The sequence below is a fragment of the Passer montanus genome, unplaced genomic scaffold (genome assembly GCF_014805655.1).
Source record: "Passer montanus isolate IOZ18808 unplaced genomic scaffold, ASM1480565v1 scaffold29, whole genome shotgun sequence".
Classification (NCBI taxonomy): domain Eukaryota; kingdom Metazoa; phylum Chordata; class Aves; order Passeriformes; family Passeridae; genus Passer; species Passer montanus.
Window position 1 is genome coordinate 8,511,681 of NW_024367596.1, and position 22,014 is coordinate 8,533,694.

Genomic DNA, 22,014 nt, shown 5'->3' on the forward strand with positions numbered 1-22,014 from the left:
TTTCCTTATGCTCGGAGCTCTGTGGTAAAAGCTGGTGTACCTGGAATGAAGAATCCAGGTCAGGAATGGAAAAGTTTAGTTTAAGTTGCTTCTTCCTGTGTCAACCCTGACAGAGCTAATCTTAATGTCATTTTGCAACACCTCCCTGCCCCAAAAGCAGGCACGTGTGGAAGAATCCCAGTGTGTCCCTGGCAGGCCCACTGTCTCACCCACCTCACAGCACAGCCATGGATGCACCTTGGAGCCTGTATTGTACACATCAGACACCTTTGTTACCAAAAGGGCCATTTTTGGTAGTGCTGAGCTCCCAAGGGAGCACATGCAGCTCAGGGTGGTAGTAGATGAAATCTCATTGCTACAGCTGCCTTTTCTTTTAAAACAGGCCAAGTGACTGAATAGACTCAATGATAGATCAGTTTCACTGCTCACAGAGGCCTTGTGCTGTATGACTCACTGAATGGGAGTTAAGAACACAGTGCCAAAGAAATTAGCAGGAGGGGATTGTGCTGTGCACTCCAAGGTCCACAAGGAAGAGTTTTTGAACTGCCTGTTGGCTTATTTTTGCAATTACGGCAACTTAAAAATTGCAGCATTGATAACATTGCTCCTCCTTACAGAGTACACAGGCTTCAGACATTTTAGTGCATCTTGGAACAGCCCAAAGCAGAGGTGGATGTAGTTGAGTTCTATCACTTACACCTTTAAGCAAAACCAAATTATTATCTCCTTTTAAAAGGGTTACTATCGTTAACTGAAGTTGTAGGTTTCATGGAGGAACACCAAGTTCGTTCATTCGTTCCTTCCTTCATTCCTTTCCTTCCCTTCCTTCCCTCCTTCTCTTCCTGTCAGATGGGAAGGCAGACAAGTTGATTATTATAGCCTTAGTAAAATAAAGTACTGCTTACATTGCTCAGAGACGGGCAGCAAGGATCCACATTCAAGATTGCTCTCAAAGGCATTTCTAGTCTTGCAAACAAAAAAAACATCTTGACTGAAGCAACAACAAAGCACCAAGCCCACCCTACACTTCAGCAATGGAATAAATGCTCCTTTAAAAAGTACAACACGTATCAGTACATAAGGATGCTGCACCATGCCAGAACTCCACCTTAGAGAGTATCAAGTGTTCTAATTTGTTTTCTTTTTGCTACTCTATTCTTGGCATCTGTAAAACCACCCCACCACACACACTACCAACGCCTGAAGGATGTGGCCATAGAGCAACATTCTTCCCTTGGATTTTAACTCTCAGGTAAAAAGCAGCTCATACCACAAAGTTGGAGCAAAGGAGGAAGGAATGTGGAAAAAACAAAAGTGGAATTGTTACTTGGCAGAAGTAATCAAGAACTTCTGGCAAAACTGAGCCATTTACAGCACTACATGTTAAATTTATTCTTAAGCCATCTTTACCCTGTAAAAGGAAAAAAAAACCACTTGAGATGTCCAAGGAGATTTTAAAATTACCAAGTCTTGCAGCTGGTTTGTAAATGGTTTTTCTGTACCTGCCTCTGCCAGTTCCCTGCCTCTGCCAGTTCTTATTTCCCAGCATCAGGAGGACAGATGACGTATCAGCCAACATTCCCATCAATTCCCATAATGACAAATGACAACAGATTTCTTTGGATGTAAGGTTCATCTTTGCAACATAATTCTGTACAAAACCAAACCTCACCCACTTCAGTATTCCAAGTTCAGAAGTTTTAATGAATTGTTCTCGAGGAGTTGCAAACAGGGCTCATGAGTTACCATCAAACACTTTCACCAATTCAATGCTGTGCTGATTTCCTACCTGGCTATTGTGTGCTTAAAATCGGAGCAAAAAGCAGTGACGAGTTATTTAACTTACACATGAAGCCCTGCTCAGGCATGTAAAATGGAGACATACAATTTCAAGTCAAAAAAAGCAAACAAGCTGGTAACACCAGGATAGTTTTTATTTGCTCCCTGAATTAAATATTGGCAGATACAGAAAATTCAGATACCGACTATTTCCCCAACATTTACAAGACTGAGTTTGCAATGTCAGAAAACAAGGACATTTATGCACAATCCTGGCAACTGACAGTGTGAGTGCACAAGATGGCCCTGCCTGAACATCAGCTTTTTAGAGGCAGTATCCCTGGTCTCCAGCATCCAATGCTGTCCCCTCACTGACAATTGTGGCACCACGGAACGGCCAAGTAAATATCCTGAGTGGGCAGCTCCAGTGCATTTCCCCCTGCAAAGGATTTATTCCATGCTCCTCCTGAAGGGGCAGAGGCTAGGTCAGCACATCCAACAAATAACCCACCTATGAACACAAGCTGATGGTTGCAGTACCCTTTTCACTCTGTTCTTTGAGAGCAGGGGAGAATGCAGCACAGTGACACTTCCAAGTTAGCTGTTCTTAAAGGCCTTGCTGCTGCCACACACTGCCAGAGCCAGAGGCACACTCACTCCCTGCTGCCTGCCGAGCTGCTCTGCAGCTGCAGAGCCTCACAGTGGGTCTGCAGTACTTTCCCTGCTGTCTGAGGGAAGTTTCAAATAAATAAATGGCCATGAAGTAAGCAAGCTTATGTAACTGAAATCATGTGGATCCACAGACTGTGTGCTGCTGAAGGAAATACCACTCGCTCCTTTTCACACTGGAGCAGAACTTAGTAACTTGCATTCTCCTCAAAGCAGCTGGTGCAGTCAATGCCCCCAGGGCAAAATACAAGTGTAGTTGGTGCAGCAGGAGGAGCCAGGCACCTCTGCTCCCTTTTCATAAAAAAAAAAAAAGAAACAGACACTTCTCTAAAACATGTCTGCTAAGCTGGGGGCACAGAAGATCACATGCAGGATATGGTGATCCGTACAGCCATCCACCATCAACCAGCCCTGTGGGGAAGCTGAGCACACATCACCCCCAGTTCTACAGCACAGGAAACACATGGTTTTACCAGCTCCACTGTGCAATTTGTGTTAGATCCTAGCATGGCAGATGGCAAGAGATTTTCCCTTTTGGAAAGATCACAGAAGTGCCTTCTAGGCTGCAAAATGCCTTGGGCATCCTCAGACAGCTGCATCTTCTTTAGGCACAAGAACTCCTGAATTCCAGTCCTGCACTCCAGATCCTAATCCACATGCTCTTACTCACCAACCTTGCCGGTGTCTCTTCAGTAGGAGTTCCCTTAGCTCCAGAAGCAACAATGACTCCAAATACCTCAGCTGTATGACCATTCTTCCACAACCCTGATGGTTAGATCTACAGGGGCATTGTATGCATTTGCATCTACTCTCTCCCTTTGTATTAGTAACAAGGACCTCCCAAAAGATATCTTATAGTACATCATATCCAGGCTCCAGAGGGATTTTAGGTATCACTGCCTCCTGCTTTTCCCTTATAGTTTTTATACTGGGTTGCAACATAAGGTGCATATGAGGGTGGGAGGGAGGGAAGTGGCAAAGTTGGGAACACACAACTGAATTAATGATGGGATTGTCAGTCACTTCGATGTCAGGCCCCACATCTATACACCATGCACTGGCATTGATCTTGCCCTGCCCACTTGGCCCAGAAAGGCAGTGAGAGCCTCTTCTCGTGCTGAGCCACCATGTCAGTCTTGGTCGCCATCAGACGACTCCTCCTCTGCCTCCTCCAGCCACTGGATAAACTTCTGGAGCTGCAGAGAGAATGAAACATAATTGGGTAACAACAGACACCTAAGAGATGCTGGAAATGCTCAACAGATATACTGAGTGAACATCACCACCATGGACCAGAAAGAGAAAGTGTTTCCAGAAGAAACAAAAATGGAGGCAGATTGAGGGAGCGAGAGACAATTAGGTGTAAAACAACTGGGATGCCACAGACAAATGCAGTCTGATTAAACTCCTAAAGGAGATTCCTTCAGTCAGACAATCCCTCCAACACTCAGCAAAAAGACAAAAGCTTGAGAGGTTTTCAGAGCTTCAGGACAAAGAGATGGCAGCTGCACCTTAGTTGACATGTTAGGAAAACTCTTCTGGGAAAAAAACTCATCCCTCATAAACTGCTATTAAAAAGGCAGCTCATTTTACGTTTTAACTGGGCTGGAATAAGCAGCTGAAAGCACTGCTGACCTATGTTAGTAGCTGACTTTGCAAAGGTCTTGAACAAAGTTGTTCTTTAGATGGTTTTTTTCCTCTACTTCTCTTCCAGATCCAGGGAGGAGGACTGGAACAGGGCTCAGCCAAACTGCAGCACAATGTTCTGCCTGATGGAGGAGGGAAGTTTTTATGCTCCTTGCAACAGAAGCCAAATGAAACTACTCAGTACAGCAAATGCTTAGAAATATATGTGAAGGGACTGCTGAGCCAGGAATGAAAGCTTCAAAGGAATTGCATGGGGCCAGCACACAGGGCATTGGCCTAAAGCCCATTTCAAATGGGTGTTGGCTTAGAGAAGCTGTGCTGCTACTCCAGAAAGTGCTGGCCTCGTGCTACAGAGAGCCCACTAGAAACAATCCTCATACTACCTCCATTCCTTATCCAAATAGGATGATTATGGCAGAATGCACAGAAACTGCTCTGGAGAACAAATCTGTGTTGCTCAGTGTTCAGTGCACTCATGTGTTTCTTGGCCTACCATGTGATGGCAGCTGCTCCACAGAAGGGGACAGCGACACCAAACTTTACTCGAAGTTTCTTTCAGCAGCTGTTGTCTGTCTCTCTCCCCCCACCCCAGCCTCTCCCAACACCTTTGGGACTCACCCGTTGGTTTTTACGAAGCTGCTTTCCTTTGTCAGACGTGTCCCGCGAAGAGAACCAATTGAGAATTACATCTTCTTCCAGAATTTCCAGCTGGTAAAATGTCATCAACACCTGCATCAATTAGAAAAGAGCAACAGGCTCTCTATAAACTCTTTTGGGACTAGCTCACGTCCAAGTACAAAGTTTGCACGCAATCTGTGTCTCTCAGCTCTGTCTTCACCAGAAGGCACTCAGTCTGCTTCATTTTCCTTCTACTGTTAAAAATAACCGTGATTCTCTTACCAAGCCTTATGTTCCTGACAGATGCTGTGACACATAATGAGTCAAAGTTCAAGCCCCACCAGCTTCAGCTCTGATGATGCTGGGTATGACTGAGAGCAGCAGGCAATGAGGGGTCACAGAGGGCATCAGTTCAAGACACAAGTTCTCTTTTTAAAGCAACCCAAACGCCATCCCCAAAGCAGATCCAACAAGCAACTGATGCCGGCTCACATTCAACAGCGACACGTGCAGAGGAGCATGAACCTATCCAGCTGTGCCCCTCCTCCTGCCAGCTCTGCCTCTGCAGTGCCTTATGGCAGGTGTCAAAGCAATTGGTCATTCCTCAGCTCAAGCCCCTGCCCCGTGAGCGAGGGGGAGACACGACCAGGCTTTCTCAGGGTGCCTTTGTGCTCAGGCAGAGCAGGCACTGCGCGGCCGGGCTCCTTGCAGCACAGCGCTAACAAAGCTGGCTGCCAACTCCAAATATAAAGTGTCACTTCAATTCCCAGCCTCTAGGGAAACCCAGGCCCCTAGAACAATGGACACATGCCAAACAATTGCTGTAATTCAAGGACATTTTGGCTCACCAAACTGAAGGCTTTTGGCTCCAGTCCTAAGTGCTTTGCCATCAGCCACAAGCACTGGTAGCAGAAGTTAGGATTACTCTTTCTTGAAGAATCAAGAGTTAAGCAGGCTCTAGGAGAGCTCTTCCAAAAGAGACAGGGGCTTCCTGAGTTGCTGCTAAAGGAGCTTTGTAATCCAAGTCAAATGCTCTCCATGTGATAAGGCAGACAGAATGCAGGGACAAAATATTTGTGAAGGATGGTGAGGAGGAATATATGAAAATTCTCAGAAGCAGGGAGACAGATAATAAGCCACATGACTGCTTTACTTTATTCCCAATTTCATAACTAGCTCAGCCTGAATAAAATTCCACTTTTATTCCCAGCTTTCATGTTTTGCACTCCAAAGTAGGATAAACCATTTAGCAGTGAGATCCCATGGAGAGATAAATGAAGAGAAGCTCTTCCTAGAGCAAGTCTCTGGCCTTGCCTCTTCCAGCATCACACAACAAGGGCATCTATGTTGGAAGCTGCAAAATAATAGCTCCCCACAGGCTGCAGGCTGGTAATTAATACTCACCCTCAGCTGTGCTCCCTCAGAGGCACAGGCAGACACAGAACTATTTTTTTAAAAAAGAAATTGTTATAAATGGATTTTCTACACACCCTCTCCACCGAGACTCCAAAATTCTGTCCTTTAAAGCAGAGAGGTGATGATGTAAACAGGATGCATTCCACTGTGAATCTAGCAAAAATAGATTTGGGAGAGGATACTCACTTTAGCTATCGATGTGCACAGACTGTCATGTTCCAAGAAGAACTCCTCAATGGCACATAAGGCATTCAAGTGATCTGATGCTCGTTTTATGTAGTTCTTAAACAACGGGGTCCAGTTCTTCAACAGCTGCAGGGAGAAAGCACAGAAGAGCTCCTGAGCTGAGATGGATGGGTGCACTCAGCCTTGTGTTTCAGCTGTGTTACACCAAGAAAGTGACCCAGGGAAGCATTTTGTGACACTATTCAGCTGACTGCTTCAGGTATTTGGCCCTCTCTGTCCATGAAACAGATGATATTGAGTCTCACATGTGAGAACAGAACCTGGTTTTACTAATCTTTCAGAGTATCTGTTAGCTTTCTTGTTTCTGCCTCTCTGGATGGAATACCAGACCATCACAATGAATGTGTTCAATGGAGTCTGGTATTCAAACAAAATCTCTTCACTGCAGACTGATAAGGAGAGATACCTACATGCTACTCACAGCCTCCCCCCACAGAGCAGCTGACATTTCAGTGGAATTTTCCTTCAAAGCAGAAGGACGAATAAGGAAACACAGAAAAAGATAATGCCAGGTTAATTACCAGCTGAGTAGAAGTGAACAGTGAAAAACAACCACCCCTAAAACAGGAACGTGTCAGAGCAGCCCCTAAGTGCAAATCACACATTTGCTGTGTGCCTAGAGGCTTGTTTGGATCCTGAAGCCTGCTGCAGGGAATGAGTGGGAAGGATGAAGGGCAAGAAGTTGTTACACTATTAGTTGTTCTCTTCTCCAAGGCTTATTTTTCTTGAAATCTAAAGTTTAATGATTTTAGTGCTGCCTCTTCAAATAATATTTCTGAGTCCCCCACAGCTCTTTCCCTTGTTGTATATATCTGGAAAATATGCAGCAGGGAGCTCTGCAAAGCAGCACAGACTGACCTGAATATGGGTTAGGAGGTAATACTTAGATCCCTGTCCATAAAAATTTTAAAAGGTATCAGAACTTGGATAAGATACAAAAATTCTTCATTGGTCAGATCATGACCTGACCTTCATACAAAAGTATTGTAGGAGATTAAATGAGAGTTCCACATATTTTTAAATGGAATAATTCAACAGCAGGTGATCCTGAAACTACACCCCTGGCATGCCTGGACAGATACACAGGTCTGCTGTGCCTTCAGCAGTGTCTCCTTACACCTTTTTAAATGGAGTAATTCAACAGCAGGTGATCCTGAAACACCCCTGGCATGTCTGGACAGATACACAGGTCTGCTGTGCCTTCAGCAGTGTCTCCTTACACAACACATCTGGTCTGTTTTGAAGGGAAACTGGCAATTCACAGGGGCTTGGGTGTGATGAAGAAGCTTTGTCACCTACATTTGGGGTTAATCAGCATTATCCTGCCCAGGATAACTGTTAACAGGCAGCAGACCTGAGAGAGGGAGAGCTCCAGGACACACTGCAGAGCTACAACCCAGGCTATGGAGATAGTCCAGGCTGGTGTGGACTACCAAAGGTGGCCTCAGCTAGGAGACAGTTCTCATCTACTCTGCAGTACTGCACTCCATCACCTCTTCAGGCACAATCTGCTAGGCAACCATGCTGGAATTTGCATGCCTCAAGCAGAAACAAAGAAAGGGATTAGTACAAACAAACTCCTCTGTACAGTGGTACATGGACTGGTTTAAGGAACAACAGTAACAGCACAGAATTATCCTGATCATCATGGTATGACAATAAAACAGCTGAGGGTTCTGTGGCATATTTACAGGAGGTACTTTAGCAAAATGCTTAAACAGTCATACCTCCTCTACAACCATCTCCCCATTCTTATTATTCTTTGGAATCTTCACCTCAATTGCAGTAAAGCTACAGGAAAGTTCCTTCCAGGCTAAGAAACACTTTGTAATACCTTTCTATTAACATCTTTAAATCATAAGCAGGCACAAAGCTATCCAGAAGCTACGGAGTTTCTGAAAGCAGGTTATTTATACAGAAAACACTCACAACCCCAGGACCCAATTCAGCACGCCTGCTAGCAGGTGATCCTGAAACTACACCCCTGGCATGCCTGGACAGATACACAGGTCTGCTGTGCCTTCAGCAGTGTCTCCTTACACAACACATCTGGTCTGTTTTGAAGGGAAACTGGCAATTCACAGGGGCTCAGGGTTTGATGAAGAAACTTTGTCACCTACATTTGGGGTTAATCAGCATTATCCTGCCCAGGATAACTGTTAACAGGCAGCAGACCTGAGAGAGGGAGAGCTCCAGGACACACTGCAGAGCTACAACCCAGGCTATGGAGATAGCCCAGGCTGGTGTGGACTACCAAAGGTGGCCTCAGCTAGGAGACAGTGCTCATCTACTCTGCAGTACTGCACTCCATCACCTCTTCAGACACAATCTGCTAGGCAACCATGCTGGAATTTGCATGCCTCAAGCAGAAACAAAGAAAGGGATTAGTACAAACAAACTCCTCTGTACAGTGGTACATGGACTGGTTTAAGGAACAACAGTAACAGCACAGAATTATCCTGATCATCATGGTATGACAATAAAACAGCTGAGGGTTCTGTGGCATATTTACAGGAGGTACTTTAGCAAAATGCTTAAACAGTCATACCTCCTCTACAACCATCTCCCCATTCTTATTATTCTTTGGAATCTTCACCTCAATTGCAGTAAAGCTACAGGAAAGTTCCTTCCAGGCTAAGAAACACTTTGTAATACCTTTCTATTAACATCTTTAAATCATAAGCAGGCACAAAGCTATCCAGAAGCTATGGAGTTTCTGAAAGCAGGTTATTTATACAGAAAACACTCACAACCCCAGGACCCAATTCAGCGTGCCTCAGCTGGAAAAGGGAAAGAAGAAAAAATATACCATGTCAAGTTGAGAACATGCACTGCCCTGTAACTGGTGCTAATGGGGATAGTTAAACCACAACAGCATCTGTGCTGATCACCATAAATGGCTTCAGTAACAGCAGAAATCCATTTGGTCTCCAAATAAGCAATCCCACGGTGTGTTCACATGCACACCATTACAGAATCCCAGTTCTGGGAAAGGTCTATAGTTCTAGGAAAGGTCTATTTCTGCACCTTCTTTGCTTTACAACTTGCACAAGAGCTGAACGAGACGCCTGACATACATCAGACTGGATACCTCTATTTGTCAAGCCTCCATGTTCCATCTGAAAAAAATACCCATGGGCATATCCTTTACCAGATGCCTGTTTCCTAAAATTGCTGCAACACTTCAGAGGTTCATGCTCAGGGGGCAGCACTTCAGACCACATAGTGTGGTTTCAAGTCAAACCATACATCACAACTATGGCATTCCCACAATTTCCCCTCCTGAGCTGCCTGGGACTGCTCTACTATAGGTTTCACATAAGCAACCCATCTTATTTCAGCATCTCTTGGTCAGAGTTGAGCTACAAAGAGAGTGAGAAACATAAAACAGGTCTGTAAGGTTCAGTGGGCTTCTGATACCCATCACTCTCAGAATGCAGGTAGCCCCATCTCACACAAAATATATTCCTTTGATAAAAAAAGATATGGACAAAGTTACATAGAGAAACTCTTCATGTACTACCATTGTCTTTGGCTTCTCAGGGCTTTGGGGCAATTACACAAAACTTCATGCATTTATATGCTTCATCCCAGACAAGAACATCATCTGACTGAGTGCTGCAGTGAAATTCTCCTTTCCCACTCATGCTACAGAGCCTAATCTGGGAGACCAAGAGATGCCCTATCCCAGCTGGGATAAAAAAACCCCATCCTTATAGCTACCAATTCCACATACGCTGTTGTCTAGATGTACTGCTTTCCACTCAGAATCTAACACCTGCTCCAACATTTTCTTTGGTCCTCCTCCTTCAATTCTCTTTTTCTAGGACAGGACATGCTATTCAAGAAAACAATCTGGCAAAATGAACAAAAGCAAGCAGAATTTAAACAGAGTGAGCAGCAAAATCTCATTAAGCCATCTGAAGAACAGATCAGTTTACATGGATGTTTTCTGCAGAAGGCATCTCCACATGTGCAAGAGGTGAATTAAGTAGCGTGCTTACACCTACACAAAGGAAAATTAGTTTTCCACCCTCTCCCATCAATTGAAAACACATACTTCCTCAGAGAAAGGGTTATGAGGAAGTCTAGTGTTCCTCTCAATCTCCTAAAAAAAAAAAAAAAGTAGTCCTAAAAAAAATTAAGTAGTCTGTCCCAAACATGTGTCAGACCTATTCATTCTGAAAGAGCATCTTCAGAATCTGTAGTTTGCAAAATCAAATACATAAATGGAATGCAACAAGGACACAAAAACACCACAATGACTTCAGCTTGGGTGAACAAAACCATTAAGAGAAGATTGCCTGCTTTTTAAAACAGATCCTACCTTTTTGTCTGCCATAAGGCAGGAAATTGAAGTTGGTACACCCAACTATACAACTCATGGCCCTAGAAACAAAGCAGAACTTTACCTCTGCACAAAGACAACAATATCATGCCTTTGCATTTGGCTGAAAAAAGAATTGGCACCAATTATGGTATGCAGACAAGTAAGATCTTGGAAAGGATCCCACTGGGAGAGGAGTGCTCCCCACTGCCCCAGGGACAGGAGCTGAGGTGAACTGGAACCAGGTTGCTGGAATGCAAACCTGTAAAGACATCTCTAACAGACCTTCTCTTTTCTCTTTTACAAATTATGCACTTCTACTGTGTCACACAAGCAACAGAAACAACCACAGGTACTGAAGTAGAGCTCCCACACCTACAGTCTCAGCTGAGCTCTGTCAAACAGGAACAACAGTTTCAGTTCATTTTTATTTCTACAGAAGACAAAGAGGCTCATGAACTCGAAGAGTTCAAGTGGCTCCAGGCTTAAACAAGGAGATTTCTCAGGCAGGAACTACCTAGGGCACACAAAGACTGTTACACACTAGGAGACAAGCACAAAGAAGAGTCAAATGGAGCAGGACTCACAGGAAGTAATGCTGAGAAATAGTTCTGGGAGTCCAGGTTTGCATCCAGCTGCTGCAGTGGGAACTCCAGGATCACTTTACTGAGCACCTGCATCATCTCCTTCAGGCTAATGTTATATGCATACCTACAATGAAAAAGGAAAAAAACCCTCAACATTTCACACTGTCTGATCTCTGCAGACTGTGGCTGTTCACAGAGATAGAGCAGAAAATCTGATTCTCATATTCCCAGCCTATTTCTTATTTGTTTATTTGGTTTTCCAAGTATTCAGACAATAAAATCACTTTGCATTGCATCAGGCCCCACATAAGGGCTGAAAAATCTGTCATCACAATTGGAACAAGCTGCTGCAGGGACAGCACTCTCACGTTTACCAGAGTGCTATAGGAATGCTCTTGCACAAAAGAAGGCACACAGGTTTGGATTTGAGAAACAGTAGATAAAAGGCACTCTGATTATGTGTTCTAGACTTGCTGCTGTAAATATACTGTGGACAAGCCACAGCACAGCACAGCCCCAGCTGCAGGCAGCTGGCTGAATACTGCAATGCCCAGAGCAACAGACCCTGCACAAACTTCCAGGGAGTTGTGCCAAGAACTGGCCTGTTCTCTTCAGTGCACAGTTATTTAGCAGCAATTCAATCTCTTGTTACAGAGATGGGGCAGGAAAAGCCTAACCACCAAGGATGCTAGAGGTGCAGCTGGTGCTCTCCATCAACTCCTGCTGTCATTCAGTCATGATGTCTAAGCTGCAGTTCCCATGCTCCACACTGACAAAATGTCTAACAATGGGCATTCATGTGGTTTCTCCTCTTCTTTTGACATGCCTGCTGTCAATCCCAGCTGTTCAGGGACAATATCCCTAAGGACACCCTGAGGATCCCTAAGGACATGCCAACTCACTTGAGGGAATTGATTTCCAGGACCAGGTTGTCACAGGAAATGTTTTCTTCTTCACCTCTTTGTAATGTACCCAGAACCTCATTCTGGAAAACTAATAAAGAAAGGACAGGCAGTTAGACACGAGGGAAAAGCACAGATTCTTCAAACTGCTCATTACTGAAGGAATGATGCCCTTCATAAAAAAAGCATTCTGACACAGATGTTTATTTGCTCTCTGCAAGCTGACACAAACACACAGCAACTATACTTATAAATAGTGGGATATAATTCAAACAAAGGAAACCACCCACTACATGTGATTTATCTATCCACAGAAACCAGCACAAGGCTATTTACCTCTGAAGCCTTTAAGAGCAGAGTTGCTATTATACTTTCACAATCTAGCCTTTCCTATTCAGACAAATCTCATCTTCCCATAACTGAAAGTATTAATTAAAATCTAAAATGTATTGGTTTTATTTCCTTTGAGGCGATATTCCAACATGAGAAAGTTTTTGGGTCTTTCCAATTTGGCCTGAACCTCTTTCAAATCCAGATAAGCTTAACACAGCAAAAAACCAAAACATCTCTGCCAAAAGAGGAAACTCCTACAAGGACATTTTATTTCTCCAGGATGATTACAGTGATAAGTTGTCCATGTAGAGAAACTCTGCTGGACCTTCCCATAGTCTCTAAAATTAGGCAATGACACTGTCATTTAAAGAGAGAACTCAGGGAGTCTCTTTCATGAAGGTCCAGTGAGGAGGAATGAGAAAGACAGAGACTCTTTGCTAGTTTCTCATCCTTGACTGCCTTGGGTTAACCCAGCAGTGATACAGGGAATATTAAAGAACTCTGTAGAAAATGCAGGAAGTGAGATCAGGAAACAACATATCATAGAGATGCACAAATTTTCCAATACATCTAGAGAAAGCAGCACAAACCTCAAACACTGCAGTATCTACAGAATCATTGTACTTCTGCAGAGCCCATCTCACCTTTGATGTCATCCAGCTGAGGGGAAGCTGCCCGACTGTCTGGCTCCTCAGAGCCCATGCTCAGGTCACTGTCAGATTCACTCTCTTCCTCTGAGTGCATAGCTGGGCCTGAGGAAGGAGAAGATGCAGCATTCAGCACTCAAAAGCTGCAACCATCATATACCATAGGAACCAGGTGTCCCAGGGACTTCCCAACCAAGTCAGCAACTATCTGTCCTTGCAAGGAAGCTTCTATTTACAGGTCCAGATGATTAGATTTGCTGCAGAGGGAACACTACGGCTGGCACAAGGACAATGGGATTTTTTGGGAGTCTGCAGGCAGACAACAAAGGACACGGACAACTGCAGAAGCAACTGCATTTTGTGCAGACTGCTGAGTCACAATGGAGCAATGTCAGCAGACGCTGCCACTGGCAGGAAGAAAGCCAGCAGCACCTGGAATAGCCAAAGCATATTCCCATCTGAGGGAGGGCCTGGTGTCCATAGTGCAGCATTCCCAGCACAGACAGCCCTGTGTGCTAGTGTAAGGCAAATATCTAACACTTCTCACAGAGCACAGGTAGAGAATCTGGTCCATGACCTGCTTTTACCTCTCACCTTCCCTCCACACACAGCTGTTATCTGGAGCCAGTCTGCTTCACAGAGGCCAGGTCTTGCTCTACACAATTACCAGCATCCCACTTGGCCAGTTTCCCCAACACATGCCTCTCTGTTCACTCCCAAGTGACCACACCAAACTTTTCCTCACCCCATAGGCTTTGCCTCTGCTCTTCTTCATCCTCTTCATTCTTGTCATCTGCTTTCCAGAGGTAGCCTCTTCCCTCTGAGCCTACATCCTTTTTATTGTAACCTGAAAAAGAATCAGCAGAGTGTGGATGTAGCAGATCTATTTACAGGCAAACCTGAAATAGACTGGTATAACCTGCATGTTACTACCCCTAAAGAGCCTTCATCAAGAGAGCTGGGACTCCTGCAGATGCATATGGATTTCAGCTTTCACTTTCTCACATGCCTTGACAAGTGACTTACTCCTTCCTACAGCAGCAACATTTGGCAGACCATGTTTAGATCCCTTGACAAACCCACACTGTAGCAACAGTACTTCACAAGGACAAAGCCCTTGGACACAGCTGAGTATCCTTGCTTGTTCTGATGAAAACACAGGCTCCAGGTTGAATGCAGCACTAAGCTCCACCCTGGCACTGCAGTGTCTGGAATGGGGCTGGTAAAGACCCCAAAAGATCATGCAAGACAAAACCTTCTGCATAGCTTTAGTGCACGGAGACAGAGACTCTCATACCTTTCAGTTTCACTTTGCTCTCCTTGTTCACACCAGAATCATCACTGAATTGGTCATCATCCTCTTCCTCCTCATCTGGGGGGTGCAGAGAGATCACTGTGCCCTCAGAGAGAGTGATGCCAGGACCTACTACTACCTGAAAGTATGTGAAACACATCTTAAAGACAAGCACTCTGACTGCCCCCTTGTACCTCCACCAGCAGCTGCAGACAAGCTGTCACTAATAAGTGTAACTGAAGACACCAGCACTGCTACTTTCCATCCTATACTGCCCCAGCCAAGCTAAGGGAAGAAAAGGGTGGGAACAGCAGCACAGTCTCCACCTCTGCAAAAAGGCTTGGGGCAGTCCTGTGTTCTGGAATAGTACAGTGTAAGATGAGTAACCTGCCAGGAGGCAGAAAGTAGAACAGACATAAATCAGCTCACCTGAGAAGAGAGGACACAGCGGGGCTTTAGCTTTACTTTCTCCTTCACTTCAGCCTCATCACAGATAACAGAATGGTGGATCTCCACGTTATCTGCTATGTGCACTCGGTCCCACAGAACAGCTCCATCCAAAGTGACTTTATCACCTGTTATACACCACCAAGTACAAATATATTGAGGGAGGCTATCTGGTGCTCTCTGACACTGCTGAGTCCACTAGGAAGCATCTTGCTGACTTCCCAACCCCCTTGATGCATGATGGATGTTAGAAGACAGGGGAAAATTTGCCTCAGAAGTCTACATCCACTTCTTACCCAAAGGTGAAAGACAAATTTGTTCTCTACAGAGACTTGAGAGTAACAACTGATATCCGTTTTGGACAAATTCAACCAAATCACAAAAACAAAAAAAGAAAATCCAGCCAAGGCTAAGAAGGGGTGAGCTAGGAGGGAGCAAGGTTAGGAGTGAGCTGCTAGGAAACAGCTCATGAAAATGGGGACAGATGTCCCTCATTTGCAGGATGGTGGTGGTTGATAACTCTACATCAGTAAAGGTCATGCATTCTCTGCTGCTGAAACAACTCATTTTCATAAAGCACTTTCCAGCTTTATTATGGTACCCTGAAAACCTTAATCTATTTCCTCTGCTGGAAAACCAAGCTTTTCTCCTTTCTCCCCATTAGCAATCAATCAGTACCCACCTATCACCCTCTCTGAGTGCCAAACACACTTTAAAACCTGAATTCCAGCAAATGTGTGCCCTGGCCTGGCACGGCTGGCACGTCCCCCCACTCCTGCACTCACCTATCCTACAGTTCTGCCCAATAACGCTGTTGGTGATGGAGCAGTTGCTGCCAATGACTGTTCCCTGCCCAATGAGCACATTCTCTTCCAGCACACTGCCGTGGCCAAGGCTCACATCCAGCCCTCGGTAAATGTTGTGTTTAGAGTGGGTGTAACTCTGGTTCTTGTCATCAGTGAAGTTCATCTCTGGAGTGAGAGGATAAACCCAGCGCCGGATGATGTCAGAGCACACAGCTTCGTACATCAGCAGGTTGCATATATGAGCACCATAGTCTTCTCTTGTGACATGCATATGGATCTGGTTTCCCAGGACCTGGCAGACAGGCAGGAGCACGTCAGAAGGTTCTCTAAGGCAAAGTAACAGGAGCTGCCTTGTAACAACCCTCTCCTTACCTCCTCATTCACCAACAGGCCACGCACAAAGTCATCCCGTGTCTGGTAGTCAAAGTTGTCTGTGAACAGTTCAGCCACCTGCCAGGAATAAAGCACGTGGAAATACTATAGTTAGAGCCAAGTTATACAATATAGGAAAGTGATGGTCTTGCCTTGAATAAAGCTCTGACTCCTTCTGCTAGGAATATTGACCCTCCCATCTCCTTCCCCTACTACTACTCCAGAATCCATGAACAGATTCAGATTTTCAAAAGGGGCAAGACACTGCCAAGCAATCTTCCCAGCCTTGCTTTCTAGTTTCACTGCCAAAGGAAGGCTGCAGACAAACTTTATCAGATCTGGAAGATATGTTAGTGAGCCTTAGCTGGAATAACCCTGAATGTTACCCTAACATGGTACCAGCTTAAAAGTACTGGCACTTCTCCAGAGCACAGCCACCACCTCTGCTCCACAATGCTATTATACCCAAAGTGAAATCACTTATTTCCTGAAAGTTTCATTCTGTGCCATATCAGCCAGTCTCTGGATGCATCCACCATGTAGGTCTGCCTGGGCTTGAGCAGTGGATGCCAACAAGTGACTGAGCTGTGTTCCACACAGCAGCACGTGATCACCCACGCCCTCAGCTCAGCCAGCTCTGTTTCCCAAACCTGGTGCTCAGGCCACACACACTCTGCACACTAGCAGTACCAAGGGAGCAGTGCAGACTGAATTTTGGACCCTTGGAAGGGCAGGGCTCACCTGTGGAGAGCAGATGCTGATATGACAATCCAGCAAGTCATGGCGCACCTCAACATTCTCAATAGAGTTCTGGAACAGACTCTGAAAGAGGAAAAAATTCAGATTACTTGAATGCCTCATGCAGTATCAAGCCCCAAAACCCATCTATAAGTCAGGGGCATTATTGATTGAATTATTAAACTAGCTGAAGTTCTGAGGATCAGAAAAATCCACAATCTACACTAGACCCAATCTTAGCAGGTACAGACTGGTCACACAAAGAGCTGAGTGTCAGCCAGCAGAGACTTCCCCTGCCTCTGCACAGTGCAGGTCTCCCAGAAACAGCTTGTACTTCCAACAATCACTTTTCCTCCAGGAGGTTCCTTACCTCAGTCTCTGGGAGCTACAACTGTATGAAAAACCCACGGATAAATCCAAACACAATTTTTACAGCTGGGGGTTAGTTTTGTACTGTTGGATTTTGTTTCTTTTGGTTTTTCCTTTTTGGTTTCCTATGGTCATTTGTACTTCCAATTGAAGACATGAAATAACCTCCTGATTACGGGTCTGGGGATGAAAATATTATACAATCACAGCCTTAGTTATGAGTTGAAGAAAGAAACTGGTCCATCTATCTCATTAATAAAGTGCCTCCACAGACATTTACAGAGCATTTACTACATTATCAGGTGAACAAACAGGTGAAAGAAGGTACCACTCCTTGCACCTCTGTAATTCCACCCCATGTCAGGCTCAACAACACTTCAAAAAGGGAAGGGCTGTTAAACACTGGAATGGACTGCCCAGGGAGGTGCTGGTGTCCCACCCCTGGAGGTGCTCAAGAAATGACTGGACATGCCATGGTCTAGTTGTAAAAAGTACTGATCAAACGCTGGACTCTCTGATCTAAGAGCTCTTTTCCAACCTAAATGATTTGGTAAAAGTGGTCTATGTATGGTAGTGGTATATGCACTCCAAACTGGGAGCCCCTGCAGTAGTACAAATAATCTCCCTCCCTTGTTTTACATCATGGGAAGGAACTAAAGGGCAAAACCTGAACTCTGAGAAATCATCTGCCTCATGCTCAAACTGGAATGAGGCACAAACATGCGTGTCCCATCATGATTACACCAAGCCACAAATAAAGATCAAGGGGGGAAAAAGCCATTTACGCCAAGTTACTTCCTATCATCTGCTCCTCCAAGAGCAGCAGCTAGGACAGCTCCCAGCCCTCACTCAAGGAGGATCTCCTTGGGCAGGCTGCTTCACTACCACAGCCCTTTTCCACCGGCCAGGCTCCAGACGCACCATAGGAAAGCGGAATCGTTTCAGCCCCTGCGTTCTCTGGTAGTGAAGGACACGGTTTGTGGCACTGTCCATAGCAATAACAATGTCATCCTCCTTGCACCTGGCATGGTGGCCAGGCGAGGACTCCTTGAATATCATCGTCATCACAGACACATTCTTTTCCATCTTACGACGCAACCTGGAAAAAGAAGGCAGAACTATGAGAACACTCTGAGAGCTACAGACCGCAGCTCAGCACACCAGGCAAGATTCACTCTTCCAGCACCTACTTGTGCTCTTCCAGGGCTTTGGCTATATTGAAGTTGGACACCACGTCGCCAGTGACCAGGATGAAGTCGGAGCGAACAAGGGACTTGGCATCCACGTCGCGCAGCACGTCACCAAGGGAGCGGTACAGCTCCGAGGTGACAAAGCGCACCGCGTTGGGAGACGTGTGCCGGCACCACTTGGACTTCCTGGAGGAAGGGGGAAAAAACCATCAGGAAGGCATAAAGAGGCTGTTCCCACAGACACGCGAGGACACAGGGTCCCAGTGCGTGCCACACCCACAGAGGGTGCAAGGAGCATCCTGTGACAGTGACCCTGCTATTGCCAGGCCTGGTACGCTCATAGGACACGGGGTGCGTGCCACACCCGTAAGGGGGTGCAAGGAGCATCCTGTGACAGTGACCCTGCTATTGCCAGGCCAGGTACGCTCAGAACTGAGCAGCAGTCCCACAGCACTGAGCCCTTCCAGCACTGCACAACCACAGCCCCACACAGCAGGGATGCTCCTTTCTGAGACACTGGGAGCCCACTGCCCAAAGGGTGTCTCTGACAGTTTTCATAAGAATCAGTGAGGCCTTTGAGATTTGCTGGAGGGCCGAATACATCCCATGATAAAACTAAAAAGAAGAGATTCTTACTGCAAATGCTCTTTTATCTCAGCTGACTTCCAACAGCAGAAAACAAAGGTTTCTTCCACTCCAGTTGCTGTTAGGAATTCCAAGGTATAATCAATCATGGCCACATTTGCCATAGGTAAAAGAGCCTGAAGAAAAAAAAACAAAACCAAAAAACCATACAGATAGCTGAACAAACACTCAGTACCCCAACATCAGCAACAGCCCCTTCCAACTTGGGGATAGTCAATAGTACCAGACACATAACACAAGTAACTGCTCCACCAGGCTTTATAAAAATCTTTTAGAGCTGATCTAAACTGTAAGAGCTAATTTATGATCTTCTAGGGGCAGATTCTCAGTTCAGAATGAATAAAAAAGTTAAAGTTATCACTGAAAACTGTTCAAGAAGACTCAGATAAATGACAGAGACTGGATGAAAAAAAAGTGTTGATTCCCTGACTCAGGCTTTAACTGCTTCAAGAAAAACCTGTCAGACATGAATGATGAAGCCACAGGAATATGAGTGTCCAGAATTAAACAAGGGGGAAAAACCTCCAACCTAAAGTGAAGTAAGTACTCTCTTGAGATTCAACTCACAGCTTTAAACTGAGTTACTGAGTCACACCTAGGTGCCTCCAACCTGAAGTGAAGTAAGTACTCTCTTGACTTGAGATTCAACTCACAGCTTTAAACTGAGTTACTGAGTCACACCTGAGTGATGCCACACCATTCCTTAACTCATTTTTGGTGCTGTTTCATTTCAGGCCTGAGCTCGCGTGTATAATTACAAGCACCACCAACACCTCATCAGCAAACGAGGTGAGTTAATTACCCAGACCTAAAGCCTCCAGAACCCTCTCATGTTCCTTTAACACACAGCCTTTTGAGCTGGATAATTAAAGTACTCCCCACATCCATTTTTCTGGCCATATTCTTCCAAGCATTACAGCCGGCAAGGACCAAGACTTTGTTTCTTTCCTTTATCAGAAAGAAGCCGGTCCAAACCCGCAGCAGGCGCAGACGCGGAGCCAGCAGCGCAGCTCTTCCCAGGCCGTATGGAAGAGCGGGCAGCCCCACACGGCGATCACATCCCCGCCGCCTCTCCGCCGGGGGACACAAACTCCGACGGGCGAGAGGTGCCGGAGCGCGGAGAAGCCTCGCCCGCTCCCGACCCCTGCGCTGCCTCCCGGGGACAGCGCACACCGGACAGGCGGCACCGGCAGCAGCACCCAGAGGGGGGTTCTCACCCGCGGACGGTCCTTGGAGATCGGGAAAAAGCGGCGGTTGAAGCTGTCGGCCACCAGCACGGCCTGGAGCGGCGGCGGCGGCTCCTCCTGCGGGTCGGGGCCGCGGGCGGAGCCCCCGCCCGCCCCGCGCCGCGCGGTACCGCGGGCCGCCATCGCCGCACGCGGCCGCCGCCGCTTCCGCTTCCGCTCGCGGCGGGAGCGGCAACGGGCGCCCGGCGGGGACACAACAGCGCGGGGCGGCGCGCCCGGCGGGAGCGGGGCGGGAACGGGGCGGGAGCCGGGCCAGGGCTGCTCCTTGCCTCCCCATCAAATCCCTCCTCCCGGCATCACCGCCCTCGCACGGCCTGAGGAGCGGGGAGAGGCGTTTCATCGCCACCCCCCGAGTAGGCTCCCTGCCGTGGCCGGGACGCGGCCTGGGGAAGGCCTGGATGTCCCCACAGACATCCCCAGAGACATCTCCAGGTGGCCTCGGCGTGCGTGCAGTGCTTTGATGTGACCCTGGTGCTGTCTGGTTTTGGGAGCAGTGATGTTTTCTGATACACCTCCTAGCAGCGATGTGTCTGTGCTGCGTTCCCAAATGTCCAGAGGCTCCTTCTGCAAAGGAGAGCCTCGCTGGGAAGCAGCCCCTCTGTGCCCAGCTCACACCTGCCATGGAAAAGCTGTCCCAAATCCCACAGCCCTGAGGGACCCCTTGGACTCTGCTCAGAGACCCTTCCAGAGTGGATGGGAGGGAAGCAGACGTGGTTTCTGAGTGGGGTGACATTTTTGTTGCCCTCAGCCTGGTGGAGCGGCTGGGATGCCGCAGTGCTGGTGCCTGGCTGTCCCCCTGCTCGGACACTTCTCTTCCACGGATCCCGGTCTCCTCCAGCCATTCCTGCCCCAGCCCAGGCTCCGTCCTCGCACAGCTCTGATTGTGCTTCAGTACTATCCTGGTCCTCAGGGGGGGACGGGCCATGTACAGCCCTCAGCACAGAAAACCTGCCCTCAGCTGCGTCCCCCTGCTGCCTTTCTCTGCCGCCCGTCCCAGGGCTGCAGGACTTGCCTGGCACAGATCACACAGCACCGTCACCTGCTCATTTGTACCAAGGAAAAGCTGTGTGATAACCCTGCACTCAAAACCAGGAAAACAGGCTGAAAGACCTCCCTAGGTAGCTCCTAACGGGATGGCAGCAGAAGGGCTATGGAGAGTCCTGAGCCTGGCAGCAGGACAGCCCTTTCCAATGTTGGCTGCTGCAGCAGCTGGTGCTCGCTGCCTTGCCCCGTTGTCACATTTCTGCCCCTCTCCACATGGGACAGGCATTCACAGCCCCTGCTCTGTCACCTCACCAGCCTCTATTGCTGTCCCTCGGTCCCCACAAACTGTGGCACCCTGCCGCTGTCATCTGCTACTGAGTGACAAGCCAAAGACTCGATGTGTCTCAAATTCAGTTGTGGTCTGAGAGAAGCACAGGGCATTTGCACCCCCAGCTCTGTGGCAGGGCCTCTCCCAAGCGCGGAAGGTGGCACATGCTTATCAGCCCAAGGCACACAGTATGGCCAGAGGGAGGGAAATTAAGGGAGGCACCACTTAACCACAGACCTAGAGCATGCCCCAGTATCATGGGCAGTGCTGTACAGCCCTCGTGGCATTGCTGAGAGGTCTTTAGGAAAGGGAAGAAAGCTGTAACAGGCAACATGCAGTATTCCTCCCCACCGATTGAATTGCAGGTCCAGGACTGATGCAGAAAACAAAGTCCCCTCTGTCTCCTGAAGGACTCTGCAGCAT

The 22,014-nt window shown here is 46.9% G+C and overlaps 1 protein-coding gene across 1 annotated transcript; it reads right to left on the bottom strand.

Annotated features, from left to right (window-relative positions):
• Window positions 1-1,913: 1,913 nt before the first annotated feature.
• Window positions 1,914-20,427, bottom strand: EIF2B5 (eukaryotic translation initiation factor 2B subunit epsilon). The gene is made up of 16 exons (XM_039713619.1): window positions 20,250-20,427; window positions 19,024-19,148; window positions 18,388-18,573; window positions 18,119-18,296; window positions 16,832-16,912; window positions 16,091-16,168; window positions 15,698-16,010; window positions 14,895-15,040; window positions 14,469-14,604; window positions 13,917-14,018; window positions 13,169-13,276; window positions 12,192-12,282; window positions 11,290-11,413; window positions 6,316-6,441; window positions 4,714-4,824; window positions 1,914-3,644 (listed from the first exon to the last, which is right to left on the bottom strand). Exons 1-16 carry the CDS (start codon window positions 20,400-20,402, stop codon window positions 3,579-3,581), a joined length of 2,124 nt encoding a protein of 707 aa, XP_039569553.1. The 5' UTR covers window positions 20,403-20,427; the 3' UTR covers window positions 1,914-3,578.
• Between the last annotated feature and the right edge of the window lie 1,587 nt (window positions 20,428-22,014).

What these genes read in the sequence shown, in the direction of transcription:
- EIF2B5 (XM_039713619.1), bottom strand. Translation starts at nt 20,402, where the DNA reads ATGGCGGCCCGCGGTACCGCGCGGCGCGGGGCGGGCGGGGGCTCCGCC. An exon ending in TCTCCAAGGACCGTCCGCGG is followed by an intron (nt 19,149 to 20,249) that starts GTGAGAACCCCC and finishes TTTTTTCTTCAG; the next exon opens with GCTCTTTTACCTATGGCAAA. An exon ending in AAAGCCCTGGAAGAGCACAA is followed by an intron (nt 18,297 to 18,387) that starts GTAGGTGCTGGA and finishes TTCTTTTTCCAG; the next exon opens with GTTGCGTCGTAAGATGGAAA.